The 27,887-nt window shown below is 40.8% G+C and overlaps 4 protein-coding genes across 4 annotated transcripts in view; 2 read left to right on the plus strand and 2 right to left on the minus strand.

The window, feature by feature from the left end:
• Positions 1 to 12,587, minus strand: part of ralgapa1 (Ral GTPase activating protein catalytic subunit alpha 1) — a 92,112-nt gene extending 79,525 nt beyond the window's left edge. The window contains 8 exon segments of the mRNA XM_063908578.1: positions 177 to 315; positions 671 to 777; positions 921 to 1,098; positions 1,258 to 1,301; positions 6,332 to 6,389; positions 7,599 to 7,648; positions 7,776 to 7,886; positions 12,204 to 12,587. Coding sequence (XP_063764648.1) covers positions 177 to 315; positions 671 to 777; positions 921 to 1,098; positions 1,258 to 1,301; positions 6,332 to 6,389; positions 7,599 to 7,648; positions 7,776 to 7,886; positions 12,204 to 12,309 — 793 coding nt within the window. The 5' untranslated portion in view covers positions 12,310 to 12,587.
• On the plus strand, positions 1,620 to 4,523 carry LOC134881126 (protein FAM200A-like). Its single transcript, XM_063908269.1, has 2 exons — positions 1,620 to 3,951; positions 4,090 to 4,523. The coding sequence occupies exon 1, from the start codon at positions 1,867 to 1,869 to the stop codon at positions 3,946 to 3,948; it is 2,082 nt and encodes a 693-aa protein (XP_063764339.1). The 5' UTR covers positions 1,620 to 1,866; the 3' UTR covers positions 3,949 to 3,951; positions 4,090 to 4,523.
• A 259-nt stretch (positions 12,588 to 12,846) lies between the features above and the next one.
• On the plus strand, positions 12,847 to 19,030 carry brms1la (BRMS1 like transcriptional repressor a). The gene is made up of 9 exons (XM_063909563.1): positions 12,847 to 13,101; positions 14,006 to 14,164; positions 14,977 to 15,067; positions 15,166 to 15,293; positions 15,388 to 15,467; positions 16,203 to 16,299; positions 16,397 to 16,486; positions 16,634 to 16,698; positions 16,818 to 19,030. Exons 2-9 carry the CDS (start codon positions 14,026 to 14,028, stop codon positions 16,914 to 16,916), a joined length of 789 nt encoding a protein of 262 aa, XP_063765633.1. The 5' UTR covers positions 12,847 to 13,101; positions 14,006 to 14,025; the 3' UTR covers positions 16,917 to 19,030.
• Positions 19,031 to 25,233: 6,203 nt separating this feature from the next.
• The window catches only part of mia2 (MIA SH3 domain ER export factor 2), a 29,938-nt gene continuing 27,284 nt past the window's right edge, over positions 25,234 to 27,887 (minus strand). Inside the window, exon 28 of the mRNA XM_063909292.1 lies at positions 25,234 to 26,131. Within this exon, the coding sequence (XP_063765362.1) occupies positions 25,935 to 26,131 (197 nt within the window). The 3' untranslated portion in view covers positions 25,234 to 25,934. The remainder of the gene's footprint in view (positions 26,132 to 27,887) is intronic.

A 27,887-nucleotide genomic window follows, 5' to 3' on the forward strand; every position in this document is an offset into this window, starting at 1 on the left:
TGTCACTCACTTAATTGCTGCATCACCACAAGGTAAAGTGTTGTTAATATTCTAAATATAGCGAACAGTTAAACTGTTATTGACACTTGTAGGTGACTCTGACTACGAGTAAGTACCTCATGCAACCCCATTCCAAAAAAATCTGCACTCTCCCTTTAAGAGCTAATGCAACTGACCCAGTATGGGGTTGTAGAGGCTGGTTTCCATGGCGAAGTTGGGAAAGATGTGAGGAAGATAAAACTTCCTGAAGTGACCGAAGAGGAAGCTGAAGCCGCGTTCATGGTTGTCCTTGCAACGCCACTCCAGAGACTTGGCCTGGTGGACACACACACACACACACGTTATAAAGAGACCGTGACGCACACTAATCAGGGTCAAGCGGAGAAGAGCTCCATTGTTTTTAGGAAAGAATGTTATCAGTGTCTGTGTGCGTGATAGCAGCCGCAGGAAGAGGAAATACAGAAACAAAGTCAATAAGGGAGGACATTAGTGTTAAAGAAGTTAGTGTTTATATTAAAGATTAGATGAATACTTCCCTGTACCATCAATATGATATACATCAGTAAATAACAGGCCGAATAACTGCTTTTCCCACGTATTAGTAAGGCATTACAACACGTTCAAAGGTGTAATTGGTGTTAGTAAGGAATGATGATAATACCTGGTTTACCATGTATTTAAGTAGGGCTTCTAAAAAGTAAGCGGTGAGGTCTTCCTGGTTCTTGTCACCTGACTGGGGCGGAACCAATGGGGTGATCTCTTCTGGGGTGACCTGAGCTGTAGGAGGAAACCAGGGTCATCTCACATTTATAATACAATGAATACTGCTTAATTTGTTCTCTCTATCTTTGTATAGAGTGTAGAAAAAAATGTAGGTGGATCCAAATCGTATCCAAGATACAAAACTTCTTTCTACTAACTCTCTGTTAGACTCAGCGGGGGGTTGATCAGAGTGTCCAGGGTGCGTGGGGTCCCGTGGCAGAGTGGAGCCGGGAAGCCGGGAATCAAACAGGCGAACATGCAGAGCTGCTCGCGCTCCGCATGACTCTGCAGCGCCTGCATCCACAGCAGGAACAGGCGCACGCCCTCACGACGGATCTAAAAGGTAGACGAGAGATGGAGAAGAGGATCCAGATTTTACCTGCAGCATTTACCTGTTCATTTTTAAGTAAGACTTTGATTAAAAAGAGGTTGTACGAGTCATCAGGATGAGGTATGGACAGTGACAGAGAGGTGATAACGGATCAGCAGGTGTACCTTTAAAGAATTCCCAGTGTGCAACAGCTTCTTGAGGATCAGCCCTGAAGAAAGAAACAAAGTCATTTAAAATTACAGTTAAATGGCATAAAGCTTGCCAGCTCTAAAAACAATAAAAGCTGATTTTGCACAGGCTTTTGTTCAGGTGAAAAATGTGTGTTTCCAAAACGCAGTTAAGACATTTTATTACACGGTTCAGTTGAAAACTTGATTCTGATTGCCTGAATGGACATCCCAGAGGTTTGGAGAATGCTGTGATGAAGGGACTATGTGCACTCTTATCAATCCAACCTAAAGAGGTCCGGTCAATTTACAGCAGCGGGGTCCAAACTAACAATCATTTTCCTCCATCAGAAAACACAGTGGAATACTTTAGAACAGGGGTTTTCAACCGGTGGTCCGCGGACCCCTGGTGGTCCGCGGCGGCATTGCATGTGGTCCGTGACAAGAGCCTATGTTGATCAGTTCACCATTGTTTTTTTTTAATATAAATTCGCTTTGATATTTCAACACATTTCCAGAATACCGTTACATATCGTGAAAAATATGTTTAAAATAATATAAAGGAAATTCAAGCTGACAGAATGTAGCCTTGCGCCTATCCAGTCTATGGTAGCCTGTGATTCGCTAATGGTAATGAGTTGCGTCGCTAACCTCACTTATTATTCATTACGTACAGTCTTGCGAGCAAAGTTGACACACATTTATAAGCATAGCCGACGAGAGTATTTTAAGATAGGTTGTAGTACAGCAAACATTTGTTACATATGTACTAGTCTAGCTATATATCTAGCACCAATGGATCGTTTTGTAGTGAGGAAAGTGCCAGAGGGACAGGCTGCCATGACAGAGGGTCAGGCTGCCACGACAGAGGGACAGGCCGCCACGATAGGGCAAGGACAGGCTTCCGAAGCGTCAACTTCGCAAAAAAGACGACAAAGAAAATACAATGAGGAATATGTTAAATATGGATTCACAGTGACGACAGACAGAGCAGGAGAGGAGGTACCACTGTGTTTCGTATGTTCAACAATTCTCTGTAATGAAGCTATGAAGCCGTCGAAACTTACGCGGCATATGGAGACGCATCACGTCCACTTGAAGGCCAAACCCGTTGAGTACATGCAACAGATGTTGCGTGATTTCAAAGGACAGCAGGCTACCATGAGGAAGAGTGCAAAAATAAATGAAAACGCACTGAAAGCATCGTATCTGGTCGCTCTCAGGGTTGCAAAAAGTAAGAAGCCCCATACCATTGCAGAGCAGCTTATATTGCCAGCAGCCATAGATATGTGCAGAGCTATGGTAAGCGAAGAATGTGCCAACAAATTAAAAACTATTCCGTTGTCAGACAACACAATCGGAAGACGAATTGGGGAAATGGCAAATGATGTCAAAGACCAGCTGATGGCAAAACTTCAGACAGTTCTGTTTTCCCTTCAAATCGACGAGACGACAGATGTTACTAATGATGCGCAACTGTTAACATTTGTGCGATACGAGGACAGTGGCACTATGTGCGAGGAATTTCTTTTTTGCAAACCACTGCCCGGGCGAACTACCGGTGTAGAAATATTTAAAGCACTGGACGATTTTTTCACGGAGCACAATATCTCGTGGCAGAGGTGCGTTGCATTATGCAGCGATGGGGCCCGAGCCATGAGTGGCAGCAAGACTGGACTGTTTGCGCATGTAAGGAGGGTGGCTCCGGGGGTAATTTGGACACACTGCCTGATTCATAGAGAGGCTCTCGCCTCCAAAGATCTCAGTGTTGAGCTCAGTGGTGTGTTTGATGTCGTTGTCAAGACGGTCAACTTCATAAAACGAAACGCATTGAATACACGCCTGTTTTCATCCCTATGCCATGACTTGGGAAGTGAACACAGCTCTCTCCTTTATCATTCAGAGGTGCGTTGGCTGTCTCGCGGCGCTGTGCTCGCCCGTGTGTTTGAACTACGCGGAGCTATCTACGAGTTCTTGTGCGAGAAGCATTCTGATCTGGCTTCCAATTTCAACGATAGTTACTGGTTAACTAAGCTGGCGTACCTCACAGATGTTTTTGCAGAGCTGAACAAGTTGAACAGCTCCATGCAAGGGAGAGATGCAAACGTCATGCAGCTCTACGAGAAGCTCGACGCATTTGTGAAAAAAATGTCAAAGTGGATCGAACGAGTGGAGAGCAATAACTTGGCGATGTTTCCTTCAGTTGAGGAATACCCTGACAGCACTGACATCAACGACACTATATGTGAGCATTTGAGGAAGCTTGTGCGTCAATTCGCAAAGTACTTCACTGATTCGGAAGAGTGGCGCCGTGACAGCAAGTGGATCCTGCTCCCATTCAGTGACGATGCATCAGTAGGGTCAAGTCTGACGGCTGTGGAAGAGGATAAGCTGATTGAGATGTCCACAGACTCTGTCAGGAGGCATATGTACGACACACAGCCCCTTGTTAAATTCTGGATAAGTTGCCAGACAGAATTTCCACAGCTTGCTGCAAAAGCAATGAGGTGTCTTTTGCCCTTTCCAACCACATACCTGTGTGAGAGTGGTTTTTCTACACTGGCGTACTTAAAGAATAAGTACAGGGCTAGGCTTGATCCAGAGAATGACATGAGACTGTCTCTGTCTACCATTTCGCCACGAATAGACAGGCTGTGTGGACTTCACCACGCCCAGATATCACACTGACAGGTAGGCCTAATTCTCCCATGTTTTCACTGTTACGACCCTGGCGGGTTTAGGCCCCGCCCTGTGTTAATGGTAAGCCTGTTCTCTCTCCCTGCTTTTCTCAATCTCTCTCTGCTTTTCTCAATCTCTCTGTCTCTACAGCAGGTGATTGGTGACAGGTCTGTCCTGGCTGGGTTATAAAAGCCCTGACCAGCCAGCAGTTGAGGCTGCCTTGGTCTTCATTTGTTGGATTTTGGTTCTCCGGTGTTGTTGGATTTTTGTTCTCCGTTGTTGTTTTGTCACACACCTAGACTGACTTTGCATGACATTTTTAGTTACTTTTCCCAATACTGAATTGCACAACACTTTATTATTCTTTATTCTTTCTTTAAAATAATCTTTAATTTAATTTAATTTAATAAATCTACTTTTATTATTATAAAATCTGCGTGGCCTCTCTTTCATGTTTCATGCATTGAGCTATGCATGTAACACCAAATACACACGCGCACGCGCAGGCACATCAGTGGGCCGCGGATTGCTTTCTAGTCCGAATGGTGGTCCCTGGGACAAAACCAGTTGAAAACCCCTGCTTTAGAATATTATTTGTTATATTTCTGGAGAGCAGCTTTGGAATTATGATGGAATTAAACACTAACGGGAACAGCGGAAGAAGACAAACAGGAAGTAAACACTAACGGGAACAACGGAAGAAGAGAGACCGGAAGTAAACACTAACGGGAACAGCGGAAGAAGACAAACAGGAAGTAAACACTAACAGGAACAACGGAAGAAGACAGACAGGAAGTAAACACTAACGGGAACAGCAGAAGAAGAGAGACAGGAAGTAAACACTAACGGGAACAGCAGAAGAAGAGAAACAGGAAGTAAACACTAACGGGAACAGCAGAAGAAGACAAACAGGAAGTAAACACTAACAGGAACAACGGAAGAAGACAGACAGGAAGTAAACACTAACGGGAACAGCGGAAGAAGACAAACAGGAAGTAAACACTAACGGGAACAACGGAAGAAGAGAGACCGGAAGTAAACACTAACGGGAACAGCAGAAGAAGACAAACAGGAAGTAAACACTAACAGGAACAACGGAAGAAGACAGACCGGAAGTAAACACTAACGGGAACAGCAGAAGAAGAGAGACAGGAAGTAAACACTAACGGGAACAGCAGAAGAAGACAAACAGGAAGTAAACACTAACGGGAACAGCAGAAGAAGACAAACAGGAAGTAAACACTAACGGGAACAATGAAAGAAGACAAACAGGAAGTAAACACTAACGGGAACAGCAGAAGAAGAGAGACAGGAAGTAAACACTAACGGGAACAGCAGAAGAAGACAAACAGGAAGTAAACACTAACGGGAACAGCAGAAGAAGAGAGACAGGAAGTAAACACTAACGGGAACAGCAGAAGAAGACAAACAGGAAGTAAACACTAACAGGAACAACGGAAGAAGACAGACAGGAAGTAAACACTAACGGGAACAGCAGAAGAAGAGAGGCCGGAAGTAAACACTAACGGGAACAGCAGAAGAAGACAAACAGGAAGTAAACACTAACGGGAACAATGGAAGAAGACAAACAGGAAGTAAACACTAACGGGAACAGCAGAAGAAGAGAGACAGGAAGTAAACACTAACGGGAACAGCAGAAGAAGAGAGACCGGAAGTAAACACTAACAGGAACAGCAGAAGAAGACAAACAGGAAGTAAACATTAACGGGAACAGCAGAAGAAGACAAACAGGAAGTAAACATTAACGGTAACAGCAGGACAAGACAGACAGGAAGTCAAAACTAATGGAAACAACGGAAGAAGACAAACAGGAAGTAAACACTAAAGCGAACAGGGTATGGGCTCTGGCAGTGTTTAAAGACTGGTTCATGGAAAATAAATGTGAACAGACTTGGACAGTTAAAGGAAATCTCGATCAGTGCTGCCGTCACTTTAAGTTACATTGCGGCAGTTCCAGTAGTTGGTACGCACCAGAACGGACTATTTTTATAAGCGGAAGTAACACAATCATTTTTAAACCAATGAAATCAATTTAAATTAATATTGTGGGTCAAGTAGTTCATCTATTTAGTACGTAGCTATGTAATACCCTTACATAAAACACATACCAGCACTACTAATCCTTTGGGTGTCAGAGAAGCTAACCAACCCGGACAATAATTCTACATACATGCAGGGTTACAGGACAACAGCACACTGCTTTCCTCTTTTTGAACATTTTAGGTTTGTATCTGACATTGCGTGATATGATCCATATACTCTAAGCAAAACTAGTTGGACTTGCTTTGCAGGGACTGTCTGATCTGCAGCACACATTCTGTTCATGAGATTGCCTGTAGTGTGTTTGAAGAAAGGGTTTGGTGTGAGTTACCAATGCTGTGGAACTGCCAGCGGCTCTGGATTCTCTCTGGCAGGAGCTGGAGTATTTTCTAGAGGAAAAAAGAGATTTTGATGTTATTTTTTAAGAGAGGATGACTTGCATGAATGCTCCATGAGTCGGAATCAAACCTGTGCCCACCGTAGCAGGAACATTCTTTGCCACAAGATTTTGTATGTACTGTGTTATGAGCTTATTTCTCTACATATTTACTACTGTCCCAATTATCTTTATTTTTTATTTTACAGGTTGGTTCACCACATTTAAATAATTAATCATGCAAAAAAATACATTCCATATGAATATGTTTGAGTCGGTATAGGTTTATTAAGAATTATAACATGAATACTCAATTCTGATTGGTCAATTTGTTGCATTGCTCTCACCACAGTTCAAAATGTGGATGCTAGAACAGACTATTTTTTCTTCTAGTGGAAGCAGTACGATAATTTAAAAAATAAGTAGCCATTCAATAAGCAGGATAATATGCAGCTAGCTGTTCATTATAGAGAAAGGGACCTTCTTTTATTTCCCTTTGATGAATAAAACGCTGTAATTATTCCTTATTTAATAATTGTAACATTCCATTATTTCGTCCATCTTTTTCCTAACAAATGCTTCCCTGTGGAAACCTTTAATCTTTTGTCCAAGAACTCAGCGTACTTGCACAGGCTTGTTTTGAATTTAAAGTGTGTGAGGCCATACAGAGGTCACACACATTGACTCTGCTATCTTATCCTGGACACTCTAAGCTGAACCGGCCGGTCCGGTGGAGCTGAATGCCCGTGGTCTGAGGTCAGTGTCAGCTGGTGCTGTGGTACTGACCCAGATTACCTACAGGAAGTTAGAAAATTGAAGTTTAAATGCAAACACCAGAAGTAAAGTAAGTTTAGGCTATAAACAAACTACATCACAGTCACATAAGCTAAGCTAATCGCAGCTAACGTTCTTTGTGAGGACATTTAGTAGTCTCATTTAGACACCAAATCTTATCAACCCTATCAACACATAGAAACGTAGGACATTAACAAGTGGTTTACTCACTGATATATTTTATGTAGTTGGACAATACATGTTAATCTCATATGCTTGTGTTAACCGCAGAGCTTCATTTTATTATTAACTTAAGTTCTCTATTTTTTATACTAGTTGGCATTTAAGATTACACATCAACAGCATAAACAAAATTGACTTAAGTTTTTGGTTTTTTTCAAGGCGTGAAAAAGACGTTATATCTTTCATAGGATATAATATTTCTTACCTCGAATATAAAGAGGATTGAGTCCAGTTCCTCCCTCTGAGATTTGTGACCTGAAACACACAGACCAACTTGAGAACAAAGCACCGTGATGTAGTCTTAATAGCAACAGAACATTGCCTTGTTTCTAAAAAGCTGACCAATTACAGCTCATCTTCGTTGACAGTGAGTAAAACATACCTTTTTGTTTGAGGCTGACCTCAATGGTGACGAAGTTCTCGAAGAAGACATAGTAGATATGTGAGTAGTTCAGGTCGAAGAACTGTTTCAGCTCTGACTGCTCTGCATTTTCTGGAAAATCAGAGGGGAAATAAAGCTTAAAACTAACAAACATGTACAGGAAATCTCAGGACCCAGATATCTCCAGAAACTTTTGTAGTGCTGAAACAGAATCATTCTTCAAATCCAATATTCATTGAACATGCACTTCTCCATTAGCAACCCCAAATACATATAAAAAAATTAATTTAAAAATGTGCCTCAAATTGACTCATACATGTTTTTCTCTTCCCTCTCATAGCTGTATGCAGAAAATTGAGGAAAAGGAAACGTCACATTTAATATGACATAAGTCTGACGCTATTCAAGTGTAAACTGATCACTTTGAAGGCCCTTCTCTATCCATCTTTAGTCTAAATGATCTAATTTTGGAAGTATAAACACATCTAGAGTCTTGCAAAGAGCGTGTATTTCTGACTTATCACCACAGGAAACATATACTTGAGCAACGTAACCTCACTGCAGATTCTAGGCTCTCTAAACACACTTGTGAAAAGTCAAACTGCAGTGAAACAGACTCTACGCTAAAGAATGAACTGTTTACTTTTTGATTTCTGGAGATAAAACACACAGACTAAATACAACCACTCATAGTTCAGGGTCAAAAGTGCAAGAAATACACAGAAAAAAAGAATACTTATATAAAACGGAAATGTTTTACACCCATGCACAATCGGGGCATACATACACTCTGTACTTGGTCTGATCGGGACTTAACCCGGCAACCCTCTGGTTCTGAAGGCAAGTCCCAAGCTACTGCCCTCACCCACAAGCATGTAGCACATCAGGCTATGCACTGACACACACACACTTGAGTCTCTGAGTTTGTTTACATGAAGTCTGGAAGCCACACACACACACACACACACACACACACACACACACACACACACACACACACACACACACACACACACACACACACACACACACACACACACACACACACACACACACACACACACACACACACACACACACACACAGTATGGAATTTTAAACTTGACCACATTTTAACCACAACATGTCGATACATCCTGTTTTTTATTTGTACAAAACCTGTATCAAATTATTGAGTTGCTCTTTACGTGAAGTGAAGATGCAATATTGGGTAGAAGCCCTAAATGCTACTTCAGGTCAGACAGGCAGATGTTTGACAAATACAGGGTTTATTTTGGCTCTTCCAAGTCAAATTTAAAACAATTTCAGAAAACAGCAATTCCAGTTTCAAATAGGACCCTGGAACATTTCCGCATGTCAACACCTCTGTCTACCCCTTTCAACTCTCTCTCTCTGTCATAATAGTGTTAGAATAAGGTCAGAATTACGTAATGTTATTGTGAGAATAACAGTCCGAAGAATTGCAGAACATTGTCAGAATACTGTCATATTTAATATCACGTTTTCCTTCCCTCAGTTTTTTGCTATACATAATTTTCTGTATACAGCTATGAGATGGAATACCTGAATGAGTCAATTTGAGGCACACTTTATTTATTTATGTCAAAACCCTTTCAACTCCCTCTCTCCAATAAAGGCACCAGTGGCCCAAAGAATAATCAGTATTTCGTCAACGAAAACTATGACGAAATATGTTCGTCAACAACCTTTTTTACATGAGTAAGACGAGAAGATGAAGAGCTAAAAATAGATTTCTGTTAATAAAAACTATGAAATAATCTATATTTTGCTTTTGTTGACGAGACGGGACTAAAGTGTTAATGGTGGACTATCGAACATTCAAAATGCAGGATATTTTATTTTCCCCAAATTGTCCGTCTTGTCTGTCAAAGTGCATCCCTGTCATTGGGTGAATTAGTTGGCATTTTGGGAATCTGCACACGTCACTCACATGCCTCAGCTACAAGTGATGATGTCCAAACTGTGAGAAAATAACAAGATGATGGCTTCAGTGCAAAAAGGGATTAGTCGGGAAAAAAGACTAGATATATGGACACACTTTATTTATGAAAGGGAAACACACTGCACGGTTACTGCGGGAGAAGGAGAGACGCCATGTGGCTACAAATCAGTTGGGAAGAATACGACCAACCTGAAGAGACACTTGAAGGCGCACCATCCTGCTATTTATGCCACAGTACGTTAGCTAACGTTGTACTGCTAACTAAGCACATCAGTTTGCTAACGTTAAGTCAATATTACTGGGCAGTCGGCAACTAGTGGCACAGTTGCTAGCTAGCCATGTTGGCTTAGCCTTTCTTGCAAAAAAGTGTTCAGTTGGCGGTAGCAAAGGAATGAGCCTGGGTTCCAGGCTAATGTTGGCTAGGCTTCATTGCAATAACTATCCAGTCACACTGCAGCTAGTTGTTTGTTTAAGATTACACAGCAATTTATCTGGAAGATATTTGTGTACGGTTTCTTATCTCTAAGGCCAGGTAGAAATATATAATAGGCTAGTTGTATTGTGTTATAACATAATTTGAATCTTCAAAATCTTGATATTATTGATATACTATAGTTTAATGATAATATTATTATATTAGTATACATAGATAGTATGCACCTTAGCGGATCAGCAAGGACAGCACAGCAGCATCGCATCAATGTGAGAGTCTAGGCTAGAGATATCCCAATAACTAAGGAAAGGAGACCAGATATTACGCAAGTGTTACCAGAGTGAAAATTTGGACACTAAGAAGTCAAGAGTGGCTAAGAAGAGGGCTTTTGCAAAGGTTTGCGAAAAGAAATTTAAGTTGCTGTGGTGTGTGGTAAATGATTGTCTTATAAAACATATAAAACACACCACGGGAAAGTGGAAAATCTAAAAGCATAATAGGGCCTCTTCAGGCAAAACAAGTTCCTTAAGAAACTCAAGGTAGGAACACAAAGATTAAGTTTGACTTATCATACCGGAAGGAAATTACTTTGGCAACCAGGCAAACAAGCTATACACAATACTTTATTTTGAGACGAAGTTTGATTATAACGTTCTATAGAAATGTAGTCTTCTGGACTAGCTGTGCAAGCAGCTATTTGTTCTGGCATCAGAAGCCGTGCCCAAAAGGGTTTGGGATCAGTTACTTAATAACCTGATTGCTTCAAAGGGATTGCAAAAGGATGAAACAGCTTCTTGTTCAAGCATTATTTTAGATCAGGTTTGAACTACTCAAAAAGTATCCAACACTCTTTGTGCTCACTTCCTAAAATGGCAAAGGTTGACAATGTTTCAGTTTATTTGAAGTGGCATTGCTCCAGTTCTTTTTGTCAGTGCTTTAACCTTAAGTGTCCTTTGCATTTTCTCATAATGGTGGTCTGGCACCATGCTCAGTAAAACTGTGTTGTCAGATTTTGTTCAGTCGTCTGAGTTGTTTTACCTCCTCAAACAATGTGAGTGCAAGTGTGTTTGTCTTCCTCTGTGATTGTTATCAAGGTCTTGTTTTCCCTTCATGCAGAGAGAGGGGCACTCCCCTTTCTCTCTCTGCCGCACACACACACACACACAGAAGCTCTCACAATAGAAACAGGAAGTTGAGCTACTGTAGTGGACACAGAGAGGAAATAGTAGAGGCAGTTTCCTCTGTCCGGTCAGAGTTTGTTTTTGTGGGAGTGTACATGTGTGAAAGCAAGTGTGTACCAGTGAAAGACACACACAGAGATATCACATATACACTCAAATTCATTACTTATTCATACCCATCCCAACCTCCCTTTATTCCCTACAATCAAAACACTGCAATTACTATAGTGTTGTAACACATCTAAGCACACTCAGTATGTTTTTTTTAAACAGCACTTAGGCACGCCCCTGGAGAAATCACAACAAGCCATTGTGAATAATAACCAAAATGCTGTGCAGAAGGCTTCATAATCAAATGTTATCACCGGGTAATAAAAGAAGTGCATCCGATTTTCATCCATGCAGAGACCATAAGCCAAACTCCATTCAAAAACCTGACAATTTAATAGAGCTGTCACTTAGACAAGGTGTGAAGCATGCCTTTAAACCCTCCTATAGAACAGTGCATACAGTTAGCCTTATTTACTTTAAACATCGCTTACTTTAAGTGTGTACACAAAGCTCACTACTGTCTAGGATACTCGTTCTGAGGAAGAAATAACAAGCATAAACAATCATAAATGTGGAGTGTAAAAGTGAACAAATGACATGCAATAAACTACAGGTGTGGTGCCGAATTAATGCATACACACTAAAACACATCTGAACCGGTTTCAGGCTGTGTCTCTATTCATTGTAAGACAACTTAAAATCCGTGATTTTCGATCAAGTTTTGGTGTGGCATTCCCTGTATCCCCATACTGGCAGGTATGAGCTAACCTGTTAGCTGCTTTATTATTATTTTAACTTACCTATGACTATTCTGAGATGTTTCAGCCTTGTCAACACGTCCTTCTTTGGGTCCAACACTTTCTGTGTTGATTTTTTAACGTCCCCATGAGGCTTTTTGGAGAACATTCCTGGGGCAGGAGACACAAGAATGCAATGGTAGACAGTAGGGAGAAGCTAGCTGTGTAGCCACTCAGACAACTCGAGATAATCTTTAACTATACCGACAAACCCTCGCGCCTGGAAGATATATTAACGCTGCGAACTAGCAGCCCTCCGCAACAGCGCGGAGTGTATCAACGGGTGAATTGACATCGACGCATTGTCTTCATACTAAAACAAATATGTAAAACGTAGCAGGGCAAATCATCCATCCATTGCACCTCCCTTCCACAACAGTCCGCAGCCTGAAGGCTAAACTAGCTGGTTAGCTACTTAGCACTGCTGCTCAGTAGAATACATCATGGCGGAGGAGGCAGGAGGGAAAACAAAATAATGGATACCAGAGAAATTCAACGTCCTAATAGTTTAACAAAAAACAAAGTTTACTTATCCTATTTGAAATAATAACTGTATGAATGTAACAAAACTGGAATATACGTTTAAAACAAATATTGTTTCAAATGTAACTAGTGGTAACGTTTTAAAAGGGTTTAGAGCAGTTTTGCTCGAGCTCTCCTCCTGAAGCCACAGGGCTTATGGGTATCGTAGTTAACGGCAGGTTGTTAGACCTTAGGTTATGTGAATGTCGGTGATACATAAAACTACAGCTCCCTACAAAAATAAGAGCGCCCTATGAACATTTGTTTTTAGCTTAGCTGGGACACACGAGTGAAATTGTAACTGAGCGAGGGAAAATAAGTTCAAGCTTGTTTTGAATTATTTAAATACTCTTGCAAACGTCTTGCACACCCCCATATTGTGAGTTACGATTTTATTTAAAACTTCCTTGTTAATATTTGTGTGTATCAAGTCGTGCTAACGTACCTGCTATCTAAATAGCTAACATGCTAAAGCAATGCTAACTGATGTGTATTGGTTTGTTATTGTGTATTTCACTTGTATACTTTGATTATTTAAAGGCAACTCGATGTCCTAGTGATTTTAAACTGCTTTGCTTAGCTTATATTTTATTTCAGTATCTCAAGCAATATAATAAAACCATCTAAAAACAGGGATTTGTTCTCGTTTTAGGGATACTCATTAGAGACATAATTTCGCACAACGATAAAGACTTTATTTTTTAAAATGATCAAGCAGTTAAATTACGAAATGAATATGTACAAAAAGTTCAGACATCGTTAGATCGGAATACAATTTCAGTGGCTATCCCTACATCACTACCTAGGATTAATACACAGTCAATTAAATATATAAAAAACAAATGTAAATCAAACTAAAGTGATGAACTGATGCTTGATGCTTTAAAGCAGTCATCAAACATGAGTTGTAATCTCAGAGCAATAATCTGGTTTTTCTTATTCTTATCTTCATAAATATTAATACAACAGTGTATATATATTGTAATACAGTAACATAACTTTTTACGCATTTATTGTTGTATATGGCATACTACAATATGCACATGTTTACTTCGTCTTCTTTCGTTTATATAAATACTTTTATTTTATGTTTCCGTTTCATGTTTTTATATGACTTCTTATATATTCGTTCTATTTTCTTTTATTCTAAAATGAAACAAGTGCCTGGATAAATTGATTATGCTATCTCATATCTGGCTAAATAAATTGTAATTAATGCCTTGAATAAAATGAATCTATTTAACTCCTCAATGAGCATGACGTTGTCTCTTTCTATCTACCAGTCTGGTGTGGATCTGCTGCCATGCCGGTGCACCGAGACCGGGAGAAGAAGGAGAGCACAGCGGAGGAGATGGAGGTGGAGGAGCAGGAGCAGGAAGCATCCAGCTCAGAGGAGGAGGACTCCGACACCTCCTCCGTCTCCGAGGATGGAGACAGTTCTGGTGAGAATGTCCGAAACCATATTAAATGAGCACAACATTGTTATTCAATAAGATGTTTATGATTTTGGTTAAAAGACACATTATTTCAGTGTGTGAATGTGTTGTTCTGCAACACTCACTGAGAATTTAGAAATATTACCTTTTGTTTACCTTTGCCATCAGTTATTGTATTGTATTATTTCAAATATAAAAACTTCATCAGCTTATACACACTTTACCCTGCTTGTATGCAATTGTGTCCACACAGCAGAGTAAGATATGAAGTGCTTTATTAATCCCAAACTGGGTTTTTTTTTTTGTTGCAGCAGCATAAAACAAACTTTTTAAGAAATTAAAAAGTACAAATAAACAATTCTAAAATATAAACATCTCAAAATAGAAATAAGAAATAAACTGGCATCAGAGCGTAACAAAAAAAAATACAGTTACTATGAAGATAAAGAAGCTATAAACTGACAAATAAACACTATTGAAGTTCGCACAATATAAAGCAGGATGTTATATACATAAGAGTGGATTGAATAGAATATTAAATTAAATATAAATGTAAAATGTACAGTGTGAATGTTATAGTCCAGTTAACCAAAGAGAAGCTATAGTACAGTCGGAAAGCAGAATTTGAATCTTGCTTTGATTTGATTCTTGCCCCCAAAATTGGAAATCATAACAAAAAATTCACAAATTTCTGGCAGACACATAACCGGGCAGAAATACTGAATATCTACCAGGTTTGACTTCCTTATCCACTCCTTAAATAGCTTCCTAGTTCATATTACCTAACGTAAAAGTGTCATTTTTTTGTCTTGTTCCAGAAATGGATGAGGAGGACTGTGAGCGGAGGAGGATGGAGTGTTTGGATGAAATGTCCAACCTGGAGAAACATTTCACGGACCTCAAAGACCAGTGAGACTGAAACTGATTTTCTTGTATTAAGACTGTAGCATTTCAGTGTAAAGTGATTAAAATGAATTTGCCATGGTAACACGTGTGTTTGTGTGCAGGCTGTATCACGAGCGCCTCAGTCAGGTGAACAGCAAGCTGACGGAGGTGGAGGCCGGCAGGGCGGTAGAGTATCTGGAGCCTCTGGCCGTGCTGCTGGAGAACATGCAGGTCCGCACCAAGGTGGCAGGTAAACACTAAACACACACTCACACACTCATAAAGTCTTCCACACTCTGCGGTCTTTGCTCACTCTTCTGTGTGTTTCTCTCTGTCTTCATCAGGCATCTACAGAGAGCTGTGTCTGGAGTCTGTCAAAAACAAGTACGAGTGTGAGCTCCAGGCAGCGTGCCAGCACTGGGAGGTAAGACACACACACACATTCCTTACCCAAGGGCAACTTGGCCCAGGAGGCACCAGTCTACACTTTGTATATCGGTGCAATCGGGACTTTAACCGGCAACCCTTGGGTTCCAAAGCCAAGTCCCTTGTGGAGGGTATATGGTGTATTTCTGTGGTGTTTTTTTATTTCATCTCCCTGCAGAAAATACAAAATAATTGTTTTGTTTATATAAAGATACGAATATAATTTATTTAGATCAAGTCGGACATTTTTGTCTCATCATCGACAAATATTAAGAAAGGAAACCGACTTTATCATAACATTTGATCAGAACTGGGGTAAACTAAAAATGATAAATGTAATTTATGGTGCTGTTGTACCACCCGGGTTAATACAGCAGCAAGCTTTACTCAGAAAAAATGATTTGTTAAGTTACTTGTATGTGGTCGAATGAACAAAAACAGATTATTTAACATGTGGAAAAGGATTTTTGATTTGTTTTCTATTGAACTTAACGCTCTGGAGTTATTGGAAATGTCTCAATTCCAAAACATCATGCTATTTAAATGTTTTTTAATTGTTTACAGACGTATATTACTAATAATATAAGTGTAGCCTAATCCCTTTCTACAACTGCGTCAAAATACCGGGCTAAATAGACACACAAAAAAAAAAGCTGCACTGCTTATGAATATTAATTTAGAATTGTAAACGCTCTTATTTTTCTAAACATCTGTCCTTTTTTTGTGAGTGCAGAGTGAGAAGCTGCTGCTGTTGGACACAGTGCAGAGTGAACTGGAGGAAAAAATCCGCAGGCTGGAGGAAGACCGACACAGCATAGACATCACATCAGGTGATCCACTCGTGTCTGATATCATACAGACACTCAGCATTGTTTACGATATTCAGATCATGCTCAACACATTTCTACGTGCCTGTTCCTCTATCAGAGCTGTGGAATGACGAGCTGTCGGGCAGGAAGAAGAGGAGGGATGCTCTGAGTCCAGACAAGAAGAGGAGGAGACCTTCAGTGGTGTCTGATATCCTTCCACTGCTGATACACCTTTTAGGATTTACACCAGAGCTGCACCACTAACCAAAATGTTTTTGAAATCGATAAAATATATTAACACTGCCTCTATAAATCCAAAATGCTGCACTCTTGGTGTGTCCTTAACTCTGCCCACGCCCATATATAGTCTACATGCTCCCTGACTTGGACATTCTGGAGGACTGGACCGCCATCAGAAAGGTGTGTGTCCATTTTCAGAGCTGTGTGTTCGTCCCCTGGACTTTGAAATTGGTGTGTGTTATGTTTGTTTGTGAAGGCATCTTTTTAATGTGTGTGTGTGTGTGTGTGTTATTTTCCAGGCCGTGGCCACGCTGGGTCCTCACAGAGGGAAGTCCGACTCCGACAGCCCTGTGTTCCCATTCAGACAAGACAGAAACAGGCCCATTCTCAACTGCTGAGGAGCGCACACACACACACACGAAAACTTGTCACAGGTGATGGCTACACTGCTGTTGACAGGGAGCAGCAACACTTATTTCAGCAACCTAAAAGACAAATGTCTATCAGGAAGTGGATGCTATATTTAGGATATTTTTCAGTTTTACTTTGCTGTACGAAAACCCGTTCCAGAGGGGAAGTGAAGACGCTGAGCACATGGACAAAAGGGGGTGATTTTACAGCAGGGTTTCGTCATATCATTCCCAAGAATAACACACACAAGCAAATCGTTGGAGTTGACAAACAACTATTTAGTTCTTCTTGCTCCTGTTAGTGTTTTATCGGAGTCTGGAGGCTTTGAAGACGGCACAAACGGTCAGTTCCTCGCTGGATAAGGCAGTGATTCAGTAAGCAGTGAAAATATTCTAAATATAGCACACAGTAGTGATGAGTTCTTCACACAACCCCACTTTAAAACAACTGAAATGTCCGTTTCAATATATCAAACGAGACAGAATTTATTTTAGGGTTATAAATCTCCCTGATTCTTCCCACAATCCTCTGCACTCCTGAGCGAACAGAGACACCAGTCGGTAAGCTGCCAACACAATAAAGACTCGGGGGTTTGAATCCCTTTTTCAGAACAACAGGAAGAGACGCGTCACTCCCTCTGATATTTAATTCACCGGTTCTTTATTGGGCTACGGACGAAAGAGATTTCACTGTGAAACTTCAGACCCGGGTTTCTGTTGTTTTCAAAGTGTGTCAAAGTCTTTCTTTGAAATAACAACATCTCCGAGATGAACACCATCCAACACACGCACCACATGGTTTACTCCAGCTGTTCGAGAGCCTTTGAGAACAACACTTTTTTATTTTGGGGATAATGGAGATTTATACGGAAGATGATTAGGGCCACATTTGAATTTGTTGGATCTGAAGTCAGAAGTCAAATAAAAAAGTCTAAATTCTGACTTGATTTTAAAGGTCTTAAGAAAAAAATCTGAATTCAGTGATTGAAGTCAAACATTTTTATCTCAGAATTTAGATTTTTTTGTTCTCACAAAATTCTCACTTTCGGCCCTAATCGTCCTCCGTACTTTTAAACTTTTTTTTTTCATTGATTTTAAAGTTTCTTTCGGATGATCCAGATGTTTGCGTGTTATTGTGAGCATTGTAACATTTTAACGGTAAACCCAGAGGGGTGATTGGCGAAGCTTCCGATGCTCTAAGAGGAAATACTGGTGGTCAATTGTGCCGTTAAAACCTTCTTTTTTTTTACGTTGATCAGTTTAAATGTCTGAGACTAATTATTACATTTTAGTTTTTCTATTTTTAGATAGTAATTATAGGACACTTTTTGTACCGTTTTGCATCCACCACTCCACAGTGCCTGAATTTAGTGTTGTTTGTTTTCATGTTGCATTTTTACGCATTGGTTGCAGTGATTGTGGTTGAGATAAATGAGTGACAGCAGTAGCTAAAATGCAAGATAAGGCGATAAATATCCAAATCATGTGCATAGATTAGCCAAAACAGACTTGGTAAGTACATCAGAAAGAAAAAATACATCTTAAACCTCTAAATACAATCCAAATTTGTGGATTTGACATTTTAGTCTTTTGGCTCTGTGTTTTTTGTTACGTAGGAACACAAACTAAAAAAAACAATTAAGGGATGGGTAGGCCAGAACGAAGCATACACTCAAACTGATATTACCACCTTTTAAGGACCACTAATCACTGCAACTGCAAACCAGTTTTGAAAATGCGATGAGTCATGCTAACAAAAATCATTCTGGAACTTGAGCGACAAATGTAATACAATACCAAGGAACTCTTTGGCATCTACCTCCTCGCTTCAAACGTCACGCGTGCATTATCGCTGATGAGCGTTGAAATGCTTCCATCACCAGGACCGTACACACTGATGAGTCTTTATATACAACCCCCTGTTTATAAAGGAGTACGAACAATCTGCCATTTATTAATAGTCTTATTATAAAGTGGTTTTAGAAGATTGAGTGGTTGGAGATTTTAAAATAAGAAAATCATTATTTTTTTGACTGTTTTGGTTAAATATTTTGTCAGGTGATTGTGTGGGTTTTACAATAAAGTGTTGTTTTATACATACATTCTGTCAGTCTCTTTTAGATGTGATTGAGAAAAGCTTACTTTTAATATTTTTGAATTTTAACCTTACTTTATCTTTATACTATTCATTTCTTCTAAATGTAATATTTAATTGAACATTTTACTAATATGTATATAAATATCTTCTATTTTATTTCGTATTTAATTAAACACTTTCCTTTTACTTTGAATAATAATAATTTGAATTTATATAGCGCCTTTCTAGGTACCCAAGGCCGCTTTCCATTTTGTGAGGACAGACAGAAAACAAATAAACAAACAAAAAACTAGGGCAAATAAAAATAGGTAAATAAAATAGAAAACAGATACACTTGCAATGGTGCTTGAGATGGATCTTATTCCTGAGCCTTGCATGGCCCTGTTTGGTTCCCCCCCACTTACAACACCTATTCTCCCTGTGACAAAGCGCCGGGTATTGGCTTTTACAACCCTATTAGCCAGACGCCTTATTTTGTTTAAGTGGAAACATGTTCTCCCCCCTTCACACAATAGCTGGCTTAGGGAGGTCCTAACTCATATCGAACTTGAGAAGGTTAGATTCTCACTTGCGGGTTCTGGTAATGTTTTCAACAAAACCTGGCAGCGCTTCATTGAATATTTAGATAGAACTACTATTCACCCAGAAAGCGACTAGATGCCGGGACTTGATCGGGAGCCAGTGAAGGTGGATGAGGGTGGAGGTGAGAACTGGAGGTTCTGGACATGCTGGAGCCTCTCCAGGGTTTTGCTGGGAACCCCGGAAAGGACCCCATTGCAGAAGTCCAATAGGGACTTGATGAAGGCATGTATGAGTGCTTCTGCCACAGAGTCTGAGAGTGAAGGCCGGAGTCGGGAGATGTTTTTAAGATGAGAGAAAACTAATTTAGTGACCGATTTGATGTGAGCCTGGAAGGAGAGGGTTGTGTCCAGGATGACCCCCAGGTTGCAGACTTCAGGGGATGGAGAGATGGAGCTGTTTAAGTATTTGTATTTTATATATTCATTTCTTACGTTCATATAAATACTTTTATTTTTTTAAATATATTGGATATTTAACTATAAGTTTGGTTTATATTCATGTCATTGTTGTATTTTAAAGGATATTTTACTTTAATTTGTGTTTGAAAACAACTGTCACAAAACCTTATTTTATAGCAGGAATTAAGAATATCCTGACAGATGATTCTCATTCTGACGGCGACCTCTGACCTCTCTACACTGAGCATGAGCACAGGTGCGTCTCATCAGACTAACAACTCCCCCATTGCAGTTGACGCACCTGGAAACCGTCATGAGCAAAAACACAGTGGATTTAGGTTTAAAATATGACTTCAGATTATTCAAATACTGCGAAGTCCACAAGAAGGCCTTTGATCAAGAAATTATTTACAAGGCGGGAAAAACTACAACTACAAAGAATAATTTGGAGCATTCTCGACCCGATTATAGTCCACAGTTGCCACTTCTAAGGATATTTATGTTAAGTAGAGTTTCTAAACCATACATGAAAAGTAAGAACCCTTAAACTAAGTGTTGTTTCGTCGTCTGTAGTAAGATTGCACAGTAAATAACAACATTAATGCTGGCTGAGTTCCAACAAGTATCCCACTCAGCAATTTCATTTAGCTAACGTGCTCAATAGCAGGACCTAGCATCTGGCTTAACCAGAGGTGGGAGAAGTACTCATATTTTGTACCAGAGTGTAGGAATACTCAGTTACAGTAAACATCCTACAAACATAATGTTACTTCAGTAAAAGTAGAAAAGCATCTTAATGTACTTAAAGTAGCGACAGTAAAAGTAGTCATTGTTTGATTGGTCCATTTCAGAATAATATCTCTGATATGTTTTATAATTATTGATCATTAAAGTGTTCTCAGAGCTGGTAAAGGTGCAGCTAGTTTGAATGGCTTTGTATACTGCAGGGTAGCTGCTGAATTTACTCCAGGTGAACTAAAGTCTGTATTTCACATCATAAATCCAAATCTGAAATGTAACTAAAGGGATTAAATAAATGTAGTGGAGTAGAATAACACCATTTACCTTTGAATTGTAGTGGGGTAGAAGTACAAAGTGTCACTAACAGTATAAGTGTTCGCTATATTAGAATTAACAACACTTTACCTTGTGGTGATGCAGCAATTAAGTGAGTGACGGGGCGCTTATTTATAGTCTCTTCAAAGCCACCAAACTCCATTGAAATATGCAGTGATTTTAGATAGTAAAACATGAAGGGTTGCTTGTCTATCGCCGCTAACTAAGGTTAGTCCAGATTCACCATGTCACAAAATCACATAGTAACTGACCACGGATGAGAAAGGAAACCAACCACTCCCATAATTTGCAAGATGAAATACTGTTTTCAATGGGGTCTGGTGGCTTTGATGAGAGCATAGATAACAGCTTCCGTCCCTGTTGGAAACATAGACTGTCTCAAGTTTAGGCTTTGAAATATTTAAGAAAAGAAAAGATAAGATGTACCTTTATTAATCCCCGTGGGGAAATGTGAGTGTTTAAGCAGCAACAAAGAGGACAAACAGTACAGGTTCACACAGGGAAATGAAACACACATTTAAAATGATAAAAACAAAAACAAATATGTACAGATAAGTAACGAGAGTATTGTTAAAATGTTAGCATATATCCTACACTTAATTAATAAACCCTTAAATGGGTAAGCACAGGAAGATATTTTGGAAAATGTATTATTTACTACTGTCTAATGTATCTAGGCTAGAATTACAAAATGTCATCTTTATGTTTTATCTAATTTTTTTAATTCAAGTTACACTCTGTATCTCCCGAGATATGTTGCCTATTTAGGGTATACATTATAACACCAATGTTAAGTCCATGTTGCACCCATATTACACCTGTGTCATACAAATGTTACATGTATATTTCCCCTGTATACAACCATGTTTTGCCCATATTACACCCCGAGGTGGAAAAGTACTCAGATCTTGTACTTGAGTAAAGTAGAAGTACTCAGATCTTGTACTTGAGTAAAGTAGTAAAAAAGAGTGTAGTATAAAAGAGTGTAGGAATACTCTGTCACAGTAAAAGTCCTGCATTCAAAATGTTCCTCCAGTAAAAGAAGAAAGTACTCTCATCTAAATGTACTTAAAGTAGCGACAGTAAAAGTAGTCATTGTTTGATTGGTCCATTTCAGAATAATATCTCTGATATGTTTTATAATGATTGATCATTAAAGTGTTCTCAGAGCTGGTAAAGGTGCAGCTAGTTTGAATGGCTTTGTATACTGCAGGGTAGCTGCTGGATTTACTCCAGGTGAACTAAAGTCTGATTTAAGGGCTGATTATGTTTACCATTATTAATCCTAATCTGCCTAGCAACTAAAGGGATTAAATAAATGTAGTGGAGTAGAAGTACACCATTTACCTCTGAACTGTAGTACAAGTAGGCCTACACAGTAGCATAACATTGAACTACTCAAGTAAAGCACAAGTACCTAATAATTGTACTTAAGTACAGTACTTGAGTAAATGTACTTAGTTACTTCCCACCTTTACTCAGTCAGAGTCACACCTGTGGTTTCCTGCTGCGACATGTCAGAACGTCTCCTGTAAAATCATTCTATGTCTACAGCAGCGGTCCCCAACCTTTTTAGCGCCACGGACCGGTTTAACGGCAGATCATATTTTCACGGACCGGGCTTTAGGGCGTGACGGATAAAGACAAAAAAATAAAAATGACTGGCATAAAAACTGTGGTGTATTGTAAATATAATAATAAACATGAATCCACTGTGTACTCGTATGCAACTTATTAGCAGCGTCCTCGGAACATCGCGCTAACCACATAACATGAATAACATCCTCTCTGCCCCCTAACCCGAACGCTCTCGGACTCTGGTCTCTATGGTGACGTTTAAACATGCCTTAAAAATAATTTACAACAAAAACGAATAGAAAGTGCGTGAACATTTTAGCTCACTATAACGCTAAATCAATGGGAGCCTTGAGCTTGTTTCTCTGCAACGAGACGGTCCCATCTAGGGACAATGGGAGACAATGACACCCGAAGTGTTGCTTATGTCCAGTCTAGTCCGTCAAGGATGGATTACTGCACGGGCCTACCGGGCCCAGGCCCAGGGGCCCAAGGGCCAAGGGGGCCCTGAAGCCCAAGCCTCCGCGCTACCATTTCAATATTGTCTCTACAACATAATACAATTAAAGGGGCCCTGAAGCCATAACATTGGTTACATTACATACATTATGTAATATATCTCAATAGGGCCCCTCAATCATATGCCACGGGTTGTGTAATTAATTCATCCCTCATACGTTAAAGCCCCCCCAAAAAATTAAATAGCATGGCTTGCTTTATGGTAGTATATATCCTACCCCATTCTAACTGATTTAAGGGCCCTTTTCCGATATTAGGGATGAATAACATTGATAAGCTGTGGTTCAGGAGCACTATATGACCTATCATATGCCATGCTAATTAATTTTGGTGGGGGGGGGCGGGGCTTTAACGTATGAGGGATGAATTAATTACACAACCCGTGGCATATGATTGAGGGGCCCTATTGAGATATATTACATAATGTATGTAATGTAACCAATGTTATGGCTTCAGGGCCCCTTTAATTGTATTATGTTGTAGAGAGTAGAGACAATATTGAAATGGTAGCGCGGAGGCTTGGGCTTCAGGGCCCCCTTGGCCCTTGGGCCCCTGGGCCTGGGCCCGGTAGGTAGGCCGTGCTGTAATCCATCCTTGTAGGTGATTGTGCATCAGCTGGGAGAATGACGGCTCAGGCTCAGCCTCACAGAAAATCCCCGATAATGTTTGAAACATGTCCAATATGCCTCTGTTCACGCAACGTCCCCACAACTCCAGTTTGGCTTTAAATGCAGCTACTTTATCTGCCAACTTGAAGACAGTTGTCATTTTCCCCTGAAGTGACAGATTAAGTTCATTGAGCAGGTTGAATATGTCGCATAAGTAAGCCAGTTTTCCGACCCATTCCTCGTCACTGAAATGTGCTGCCAGCGGAGACTTGTATTCTGAGAGAAATCTCTGCAGCGGCTCTCGTAATTCAAACACTCTGTCCAGCGATTTCCCTCGATAACCATCTGTGTATAAGAGCCCGATATTATACAGAGCGGGCTTGGTGTGTGGGAATCACGCGATGAATCCATATTTTAAGTAGGACTCCTGGTATTGTCTGTTAAATGCAGCTTTCTTTTTCTTGGAAGTCGTAGGCTCTTCTTTCGTCTCCTCACTGGGCCTTTTCCCCTTCGCAAAGAAACTTTCCAAATACGACGGTTTTTCACTCATTGTGCTAGCTTGTGGGTTACATTTTAGCATGAGAATTTTATTTTTCAAAATAAAAGATCGTTATGGCTCAGACAATAAATAAAACGGAAATAATGTAAGTTATTTCTTGCTGTGCGGCCCGGTACCAAATGACCCACGGACCGGTACCGGGCCGCGGCCCGGGGGTTGGGGACCTCTGGTCTACGGAAGCCCTCGCATGAAGAAAGAAAAATAGTTTTTGGGGTGATTCATTCTCTTAGTCTGCTCTAAATGCTTTATTTTATCTACTGTTTTTAATCACTGTAGACCAGGATAAAATACTTTTGTCCGAATCACTATAATAAGTTCATTTTTTTCTGTATGATTTGAAGTTTATTGATGAGCTTGGAGGGAATGCCTGAGAGGATGGTATTACAGTAGTCGATGCGGGATGTTACAAATGCAATGTGGGTTTTACAATAAAAGTTGTTTTGTAAATACAGTCCGTCTCTTTTAGATGTGATTGAGAAAGGCTTACTTTTTACTATTTTTTACTTTAACTTTATCTTTCCACTTTAAATTTGTCCTAAATGTAATAATTTAATTGGACATTTTACTAATATGTATATAAATATCTTTATTTGATTGAATATTGAATGAAAACTGATGTATGTTGTTGTAATACACATTACCCATGCGACTGTGTCTGCGAGGTAGTGCGGTCGTCTTTCAACCAGAATGTTTCCCCCCTACCTTTTTTATTTTTGAAGGAACTGAGAAAGATTATTCTAGTAAAACTTTTTTTTACCTGTTCTGTCATAAACGTAGCTGAAAAATGTTCGAAAAGGTGTATCATGTATCAATGGCTAAGATAAATATGAGGAATACCCTGATGTTTAATGTATTTGACTCGATACATTACTGAAAGATGAGAGCTCTGATCATTTGACAGTCTTTATTTTGTATCTATTATTAATCACTTTTTACAAAATTCACATGGGTGTTATTTCTCTGTCTCTTCCAGACCATTTCCTTCCTGTGACAGTCAGCATGAGTCACAGCACCCTCAGACAACATACACAGGTCACTTTCATAGTTTCCTCGCTGCTGTTTGAAACAAAAGCTTTGTCGATGAAGGAAATATCGTCACAGGAGAGCAGGGATATGAGTTACGCACTTTATCATAATTTAAGACCTCTCAGATTTAGGACAAAACGGAAGCTGACGTGAAAACATTTTTGATATAGCTTTGGCCAATTTACAATTTTTCTGGAAGAAATGTTAATTGATGTCTTTTTGTAAAAAACCCTCCAGTACTCTGACACATCCCACACAGCCTTTCTACATGCACGCTTTGAACCATGAAACAAGTTGAAGGTTCTCATGGCAACATCAACACACTGATTACGCTGTGACTCCACAACGACAGGAACTAGCTCACAGGGAATAAAGCCGGAAAAAAGGCAAGAAGAAGAGAGGAGGGAGAGAGTGCAGCAGCAGAGAGACGGAAACAAAAAGGGCTCATGATGGCTGACCCCCCCCACCTTTATTTATTTCTTCCTCCTGGTTACTATGTTCATAACGATGGCAAACCAACCGACCGCTGAGTGAACCAGGAGCACCTCGAAGTGGAACACCAGCTCAGATGGCGTCTTCAGGCGAGGGGGGGTGCTCATCTGGGGACTGGCTGTGTGGGGGGGACTGCTGAGGAGGCGGATGACCCATGGAGGGATGTGGAGGGCCGTCTGGTGGAAGGGGCCGAGTGTAGTGATGAGGAGGGAGTCCAGGACCGGGAGGGAAACGAGGAGGGAACATCCCTGGAGGTCGAGGGGCCCACACTGGGGAGAGAGAGAGAGAAAGAGAGAGGAAAGGGGGGTTAAAGCAGTTATTAGCAGTGCGAAAAGACAATACAGGGACAAGGTGGAGTCGAACTACAAGGGCTCCAACGCCAGAAATATGTGGTCTGGACTAAAAACAATAACAGACTACAAAAGGACAACGAGTGGTGCTGAGGAAGTGTCTGCATTTCTCCCAGATGAACTGAACACATTTTATGCACGCTTTGAGAAGCCCCCGGCTGTGGAGGCACCAAAGGCCCAGGATCCCTGCTCACTGGTTTTAACCAGTGCAGATGTGTGTAGATCTCTGAAAAGGATCAACGCACACAGGGCTCCTGGACCTGATGGCATCCCTGGCCGTGCTCTCAAGGTGTGTGCAGTTCAGCTGGCAGATGTGTTCACAGACATTTTCAATAGGTCACTGCTCCAGTCTGTAGTCCCCACATGCTTTAAAGAGTCCATCATTGTCCCTGTCCCCAAAAAGACAAAACCCATCTGCCTCAATGACTACCGCCCAGTTGCACTCACCTCCATCATCATGAAGTGCTTTGAGCGGTTAGTCAAAACTTTTATCACCTCCTCCCTCCCTGACTCACTGGACCCCCTGCAGTTTGCCTACAGAGCAAACAGGTCCACGGATGATGCCATCTCCCTCACCCTCCACACTGCCCTCTCCCACCTGGACCAGAGGAACACTTATGTGAGAATGCTGTTCATTGACTACAGTTCAGCATTCAACACCATTGTGCCCTCCAAGCTCATCATTAAGCTCAGGGACCTTGGGCTCAACAGCGCCCTCTGTGACTGGATCATGAGCTTCCTGACGGGCAGATCCCAGGCAGTGCGGATGGGGAACATCACATCCTCCACCTTGACCCTCAACACCGGAGCCCCTCAGGGTTGTGTGCTCAGCCCTCTCCTCTACTCCCTGTTCACGCACGACTGCGTGGCCACACACAGCTCCAACACCATCATCAAGTTTGCTGACGACACGACCGTCATCGGCCTGATCACAGACGGCGACGAGACGGCGTACAGAGAGGAGGTCAGAGCCCTGACATCTTGGTGCCAGGACAACAACCTCCATCTCAACGTCAGCAAAACAAAGGAGCTGATTGTGGACTACAGGAAGAGGCAGAGAGAAGCACACACACCCATCACCATCGACGGGACTCCTGTGGAGAGAGTCAGCAGCTTCAGGTTCCTCGGGGTTAACATCAGTGAGGACCTGACATGGACACATCACACCAGGGTCATATCCAAGACGGCTCGACAGCGGCTCTTCTTCCTCCGCAGGCTGCGGAAGTTCAACATGGACTCCAGGATACTCTGCAACTTCTACAGGTGCACCATCGAGAGTATCCTGACTGGCTGCATCACCGCCTGGTATGGCAGTTGCACCGCCCTCAACCGTAAGACTCTACAGAGGGTGGTGAAAACTGCTCAGCACATCACCAGGACGGAGTTGCCATCCATGGAGGACCTCTACACCCAGCGGTGTAGGAAGAAGGCCGGTAGGATATTAAAGGACCCCCATCACCCCAGCAACAATCTGTTCTGTCTGCTGCCGACTGGCAGACGGTACCGCAGCATCCGGACCAAGACCACCAGACTCAGAGACAGTTTCATACCACAGGCTATAAGACTACTGAACTCCTGAGCTGTGTGAATGTCTACTCACATCTGTTCATAGTACACACATACATATATATATATATAATATATTATACACATCTGCCATACATATCTGTTTATA

This window comes from Eleginops maclovinus, chromosome 19 (genome assembly GCF_036324505.1).
Source record: "Eleginops maclovinus isolate JMC-PN-2008 ecotype Puerto Natales chromosome 19, JC_Emac_rtc_rv5, whole genome shotgun sequence".
Classification (NCBI taxonomy): Eukaryota; Metazoa; Chordata; class Actinopteri; order Perciformes; family Eleginopidae; genus Eleginops; species Eleginops maclovinus.